This window comes from Cyclospora cayetanensis, unplaced genomic scaffold, assembly GCF_002999335.1.
Source record: "Cyclospora cayetanensis isolate NF1_C8 unplaced genomic scaffold, CcayRef3 CcayRef3_contig_423, whole genome shotgun sequence".
Lineage (NCBI taxonomy): Eukaryota > Apicomplexa > Conoidasida > Eucoccidiorida > Eimeriidae > Cyclospora > Cyclospora cayetanensis.
The window spans coordinates 1-7,599 of NW_020312396.1; the positions used below are offsets into that span (position 1 = coordinate 1).

General features: G+C 51.1%; 1 protein-coding gene across 1 annotated transcript; it reads right to left on the reverse strand.

Moving 5' to 3' along the window:
- Positions 1–2,314: 2,314 nt before the first annotated feature.
- Positions 2,315–5,472, reverse strand: LOC34621766. Its single transcript, XM_026334457.1, has 9 exons — positions 4,951–5,472; positions 4,568–4,727; positions 4,368–4,462; positions 3,986–4,096; positions 3,759–3,821; positions 3,409–3,501; positions 3,185–3,267; positions 2,688–2,870; positions 2,315–2,417 (listed from the first exon to the last, which is right to left on the reverse strand). Exons 1-9 carry the CDS (start codon positions 5,470–5,472, stop codon positions 2,315–2,317), a joined length of 1,413 nt encoding a protein of 470 aa, XP_026190242.1.
- Positions 5,473–7,599: the final 2,127 nt, after the last annotated feature.

Below are 7,599 nucleotides of genomic sequence, written 5' to 3' on the forward strand. Positions count from 1 at the left end.
TACTCTATGGTGCTTTCATCAGATGAAGTGGGCGTTGTTGAGAAAAGCAGGAGGCGCTTCTCAATAGCGCTCTCTGGCCCACTGACCACCACACCGCGCCGCTGTGGCCGCACGTATGTCTTCCATTAAGTCACCCGTGGCGCAAGGGCTCATACATATCTCACAACGCGCTCATATGACCGCGAGGGGCACATAACTGTTAGAGCCTTCCTAGTTCCAGCGTTGTACTGCCCGTTAGCAAACTGCCCAAAGGAGTGAGGAGGCAAATAGCGCTTCTGCACCGTCTCCTCACAAAACTAATCCATTTCCCATACAGCGTCAAGTACCCCCAAAAAAACTTGACTATTAGCGTGAACGTGTATTGGCGCATGCTTAATCCGTATTCGGTGGGTCCTCAGCTGCGGCTCTATCTTCTGCAGGTCCCTTTAGTGCACCCAAGCGTGCGTGGAAGTCCTTCCACTTCCCTGATGATCCTTCTTTGCTTTCTACCGATCTTGCTTCCGCCGGGGTCAAGATCTTTGTGTAAGTTCCTGTGTGTTTTGAATGCGCTTGCAGCTGCATAACATGACACTTCAATTCCCGTATCCCAGGCATATGCGTTTGGGGCTTGCTTTTTTTGACGCTGCTTGACAGCGCCGGGCCCTCTGGCCCGTTTTTAAACTCATTAGGCTAGGGCCGGTTGACTCAGCGCCCGTATCCATAGGTCTTTGAATGGTTTGGATCTTCCTTTTTAGCCAAAAGCTCAAGACTTGCTAGCTATCGCCATTTAGCCTCGAGTAGGCGGTCCTTTATTAGTCGCCTGTCGATTGGTTAGTAGCTCGGTGACTGCCAACTCTGAGGTCAGTTGACATGACACTTCGGGTGCAAACGAAATAAATAGACTATAGAGCATCTGTTCTTTTACGCTGTGGCTTTTACGGAGTAGACCTTAGTATTTTTGGACAAACTCATTCCTAAGTATATCCTATAGCTTCAACTTTCTTATTTATCCCAAAGGTTGCTGTCGAGCTGAGTTAAGCATCCACCGGAGCGTCGGGGTTCTAAGGAAGGATTGAAATGTGCTAATACCTGTGAGCAAACGACTTGCTCTACATGCACACAGTCACCACTGCAATGCTTGCCTCTCCAATAAACGCACCTCGTGGAAGATTCCTCTAATTCACTTGGGCGGAACAATCCGAGGTACATCTCTAAGCAGCTGGAGAAACCTTCGAGAATAAGGCCAATCTCATGACTTCCATACCTTTCTAATTTACATACCCACACTGATTCATTTACAGCCACTTTATGGGCTGAAAATGCATGCCTTTCTGCCAGCTCTGCAGGCACAGGCTGGGCATCGATTCGCAACGGCCTCTGCTGCCCCAACAGGCGTTGAGCCACCGTCAACTTGTATGTCAGGGGCTTTTTCCCTCGTGTTATTTGTAAAACTACGGAGTACAGAATTCTCAAATTACTTACTGGAAGCCAGACATTTGTTGTAGAAAGCCTTACACTGCAGTGCATTCACAACTAGTGGATGAGCGGGATCAGTAGCGTCGAACCATGGGCTGGTCCCAAAGTCAGGCTCCATAAAAGGCCTTGGTAGTGAGGATATTGAATTCCAGAATAATACGAGCTTGATAATACATCGTTGAGCATTTACCAAAAGAACTCCCTCCCTTCCTTGACTCGGCCCATCAAAGTTTTGACATCAGGAAACGGACGGGCAGGGTTCGCTTATCGCTTCACCCTTTAAGCGCTGCGGGGGTAGCGGGCGATGTTCCGCCCAGGTACATTCTCTTACACTAATTACATTAAATAAAAGCGTAATTAGTTGGCATGTGGATATGTCTGCTCGTATGTACTTTTCATTCCAGGGATAACTTGAGACAAGAAGACGCAATGTTGTGTGCGTGTGCGTTAAATGCTACGTGCAACTGGCCATACATCAACAGTCTGTCTAAAGGGTATAGTGACATGCGCCTTAGCTGCCCCTCTCCGTTAATGGCACCCTGAGCGGCGTGGTCAGTGAATGGAGTGATTTCCTTTTCCAAAGCTTCCAGTATCTTTCTACGAAGCTTGGATTTAGTCTACTGGCAGCTATTCCCCTACCGAGTCCTTTGAAGGGGATTTGTTTAGCACTGAATGGCGTTTTAATAAGTTTTGTATTGACCTTGCCGCGATTCGTTGCTCGTAAAGAGTCTCGACAAGGCGCTGCCCCATAGTCCAGCATCGATGGCCTCTAACCCGAATCCTTGCGTAGCTCCAACACAGCAGTTTGGCTTGGTGGCTACAAAGCAAGAGTCAACTAGCTAGATTCGCCTGTTATTGTTCAAGCAGGAGGCAGCGTTCCGAGGATTGGAGGGCACCAAGAACAGCTACATTGTTCTGATTGTTGCTGCAAGCCGCTGCATTCTTGTAAGCAGGCTCTGCATCTGAAGAAATCAGGGCCGTAATAGCTTTGGTACTCAAAAAAAGCAAGTCTTGCGCAGTATGCCTCTTATCGCTTTTGCTCTCCCCCACGCAAAAGTTGCTACTGCCAGCCAACCGCGGGAGGCTGCAATTACTGTTGATGGGGCTGGTGCTGCCCGTATGGCTGATGCTGTGGCGTGAAGGCTTCATGCTGGTGCGTGATATATTGCACCTGTGGTCGTGGTGGATAGTTTGGCTGCTGGCTGTATTGAGACAGTTGCTGCGGCGCATACCGTGAATGCGGCTGCTGGTTTGGAACCTGCTCTTGCTGCTGCATGTGGATCCCGTGGGTTGGCTGAGGAGGTGGCGGGGGGATACTAGGGTGCTGCTGCTTCAGGGAACTCTGTGCATGCTGCGTATATACTGGCGAGGATGCTCGCAAGCCGCTGCCCGATTGCTCCTGCCATGTTCCTCCCCTGTTTAATGGCCCTTGTCGGTTTCTCCGCTGCTGCTGCTGCTTAACGGGTTGACTTGCGACGCTGGAAAGCGGCTGCTGCGCTGCTCGTCGTTGCCCCTTGCGCTGTGGCTGCGGCTGCGGCTGTGGCTGCTGTTGCTCGTGAAGGTTGTCATCAGAATCATAGCCGTCACCTTCTCCTTCGGGGCGGCCGCAGTACGGAGCAGTGCTGCGCAAAAGACAACAGCAAAGCAGTGCCCAGAGGGGCCCTAAGTAGCAGCTCCCGCCGCACAAGCAGCTACTCCTGCTAGTTTATACACTCTTGTAACGGCATACCTGGTGTGCAGGTAGTCAAGGGCTTTCCCATGCTGATCCATCAAGAAGGAGGCGTGCTCCAAATCACACAAGACGCCTGCACCCTGCGTCAAAAGCAGCAAAATGAGACATGTCAGAGAGAGACTTGCCACCGCCTTCGTCGAACAACGCTGCTGGTCATACTTTCATTTTCCAGCATTCTTCAAGACAGAGCAACTACCGGACCATCGTACTGAAACACACACCGGCTTCACGGTATCCCGTGCTGCAGCAAGGGCGCTCGGCTGTATGTACACCACGTAGAAGGGTGAAGAAGTAGGCCCGAATGTGTCTGCTACCTGCAGAGCAGAACTGCACATACATGCAGGTCCATAGTTGACCAGCTATTAGGCTAATGGAGAAGCGTTCGAAGTGAAGGAATCGCAGTGGGCATATACACGGGCAGCGGCAGAGAGCGCAAGATCCATAAAGCCCTCCACCTGCTTCGTGGTCTTTAGCCGCCTAGCTACGCAAGCCAGCAGTGTTTATGCTTGGTCTGCTAACCGTCAGGGAAGCTAGCTATTCATCGACGTATATCCTAGAGGATAGGTCTTACCACGCCAAGAATTCGCCGATCTTCGAGGCAAACAACCGACCCCAAATCCATGGGGTTAGCACCCTGAGATGCAGGTTTCTCAGAAAACACAAGCAAGAGGCCAATGTGCATAGGGGTGGAGTGGCGGCCTCGTGAATAGCCAACAGAAATATCTCAACGGCCTGCCCAGTGCAGGGTGTTTTCTTCGGGGGTAGCCCATCTGCGCCTCCGCCAGTGTGCAGCCTTACGAGGTTGGCCTTAATGCAGATAACATCTCCTATGACGGATTCGATGCTCCCACACGCTTGTAACTCAGCGCCATCGGGCACGCGCTCGGGCAAACCTGCGACCTCGATTGGCTGCGGAAGCAAAACATCAGCGACGAAGACAGGCTCCCCACTGAGTATGGCACGATACGAACGTAGTAATGGCAAGGGCATGAGCGCAATGAGACGGACGGCATCACGAGCGGCTGTAGCATGCGCAAAGGGTCCAACTGTCGCCCCAGTAGCAGAGGCAGCAGCTCAGAGCCCAGCCAGAGCGACAACAGAAAATGAGGCTCCAGGCAGAGTGGAAGCGGCGGCAGCAACAAACCACAAGGCAGTAGGAGCGTCTACAGGGCCTTCTTACCTGGATAAGGGAACGCAAGTCTTCTTTAGCCGTTTTACCTGCTCCTTCCTCATCGCTGCAATAATCCCCGTCAACCACATCTGCTGCTGCTGTTCCTTCCCTTCCTCCTGATGCTGTTGCTTCTGCGTCTTGCCCCTGCGTAGCTTCCCACTCGTTCAGTATCCGCCGCTGCCGCTCCAGTTCCCCTGACGCTGCCAGACCAGCCCGAGATGCTGCTGGAATCTCACCCTCGCTGTCACTGCTCTCGCTACTGCTGCTGCCTCCTCCCTCCTGTCTGGCAGCCGCAGCGGGAGCTCGGTTACGCAATTTGGGAGGAAAGGGTTCAGCGAGCTTCAGCTTCTGCAGCATCAACGTGTCAGCCTGAAACAATCGCAAAATGACAGAGGTTACCGCCAGTTTCAGCAGCCACAGTCGCACAGACAGACAGTACACATTACCACAGTGAATGTCGTGCAGGCGGAACAGGATACAGCGACAGCTATAGCCCATGACAGAAAATCAGTTCAGACAACAACACTGGCAGAAGCAGGAACAAATGAGGCTCCAAGTGTATGCTTCATGGGCAAACGGAGGTGCTACGCACCTGAGCGACATGTGCTGCAACAATAAAGTCATCCATTTCGGTTTCCCCGTCGATAACAATCTCACGCTCCAGAGCCTCCTTCCACATGTTGTTGCTGTTGATCGAACTGCATGGAGCTGAGAATGCTGCTGAGTCTACCTTGGCAGGCACCGCTTCTGTAGCTACGGTAGTTTCATTTGGTAGACTTGCAGCTGTTTCCATAGCCACTGTACTAGGGGGCTGTTGAGGCACCGGCTGTGCAGTGGATGCTGATGATGATACTGCTGATATTATTGCTGCCTCAGGCTCTGCTGGCTCTGTGGGTTGCAGGGCCTGTGGCTTTTCATGTTGTGCTCCCACTTCCACTGTTGCAGTGTTGGCTGCTGCTCCGTCAAAGCATGCAGTGGCCTTGGGATTTATGACTTGGCTCACCATGGCCTCTTTGTCCATAGTTTTACTTACATATGCTGCTGGAAGACTCGGAGCAGCAGCAGCAGGGGATTCCTGCTGCTCCGAATCTTGTTCCTCTCGATGTGAAAGCATGAGTCCCGAGATAGCCCTTATGGACTTTCGAAGACAGGAAGCCCCCAATAAGATTTTTCAGCACTCTACTTCATCTGAATATATTAAGAATATCGTCTCAACCGTTGCTGCTGCTTTCACTGAGAAACGGAAGATGCGACAAAAGTTGTGCCGGTGGGACCGGGCCCCTGCGCGCCCCACATCTGTGAAACTCCAGGCCTCCTCTTTGACATATGGAAGAGTTTGGCATTTTCGAGTAGAATTAAAGAGGCTAATTTACCGAGAGGCCGCTATGGCCATCTTCTATTAGAGTAACCTGCCATCCTCTGCTGCTGCTGTTGCTGCTCTTCGCATCAATGTTGCTATTGTTGCTGCTATTGCTGATGTTGCTATGCCACGGCAGAACGGCAACGCCTACAGCTGCCTTATGTATAACCACAGCATATACTTCTACCACCGCAAGCAGCTCCTACTCGCGCTGCACGTGCAAGGAGGGACCCAGTACTGTAGTGCGCTATACAAGGCTTGGGCAACTTCTACGACGATGCTTATACTTTGTCTAAGAACTACAAACGAACGAACCTGCAAGTCGATTCACTACTGAAATAATTCATGGCACCGATGGCTTAGTGCAAGAAGACGCAGTGCCTTTGCGTTCTCACTTAGTGTTGTACGCAAGTAGCTATGAATGCTCGGTTTGGTTAGGAGTGCAGTGACGCTCCCCCCAACTGTCCCACTCTCCTGGCTTTGCAGCCTGGCTGGGACAGCGAGGAGAAGGAGGGAGCGCTTCTAAAGCAGCTGTACAACTATACGTAGCTTGTGTTCGGCCTGAAGTTAAGTACCTTTGCTTAGAGACCTCAGATGGACGTTACAGTCGGTAGAACTGCGTGCTTTGATGCAGCTCTGTCTTGCTCGCTGGCTGTGAATGCAGTAGGATTTTGGGGTTTCTACAACCGGTGTTCGGCTTTGAACAATCCATGCGGAAATTCAATAGCTTGACTTTCGTTGAGAATAGTCCGTTGGAAATCCTTCTGGCAATGAAAGTGTACGGCAGAGTAGCGCTTTATTAGTCGGCAGAGGCCAGGTTGCAAGCCGATGATGACGTGATAGCTTCATAGCTATCAAAATCCATATAAAGTTTTCGTGGGGAGTAGAAAACTTCATGATGGTACAACCGACGCCCACACGAATTGTGCCCGTTTCCCACGCCCTACCAAATCGCATAGGGTCTAATTTCCCGCACTCAATACCGCTTCTCGGTCTCGGCGACGCGACTATAAGAGCAAACAATAGTTTTTTGTGATGGACAGCTCATTGCCTCTTGGGAGATATTAGCGTCAACCGCCGCATCACTGGCGTCAGTTGGAAATGAGGAGTGATGCTCATACTCAGACAACACAAGTACACGAAGAGTTCTAAGGTGGCCCCTAGGCTTCTTGCTGCGGCGTCAGCATCTTCTATTGAGGTCATTGACTGCGATTTCTAAGTCAAAGGAGCAGCGATCCTAGCAGAACCAGGACTAAAACTTTGGCGATAAGACGCAAGCGCATCGAATTTGGCGACTTTCTTGTGGGTGCGCAAGGGGGAAGGTATCGCTTCGATTGCTTCAATTTTCGCCAGATCCAGTTCATTGTATGTTCCAGCCGACCAACAAACTCAAAAACTGTCTTTAAATAAGAAGAAAGACGTGAGCGCCTTCATATACCACTGCATACTCCGCAGCAGCCCAAACACACTCTGTAGCTCATGTGGGTCCTCTTAAATCGATTGGCTCTGCAGGGAGATGGTGCCTACGTACACAGTCCCCCATCCCTCCTCAAAAGCCTTACTAAAATATTCACTAATGTACTGCTACGGCTCAGCTGGGGCATTAATATAGCCAAACGGCATACAGAAATACTCAATTTTGCGAGTGCGAGTGTAATACGCCTTTTGTGCGCCTTATCAGGGTGAAAGGGGATTTGCAAGGAGGCGCCTGTGGAGTCAAATGTCGAGCAGACTCGTGATCTGTGTAATCTGCTAGGTGTTTCGCGCTTGTCAGGCATTAGGAAGTTCTGCTTCACAATATCCTCGTTCGAAGGCTTGGATCAAAACGCATATCGGCCAACTTCCGTCCTTTTTCGGGACTAGCACAGGGTTGTGCATTGA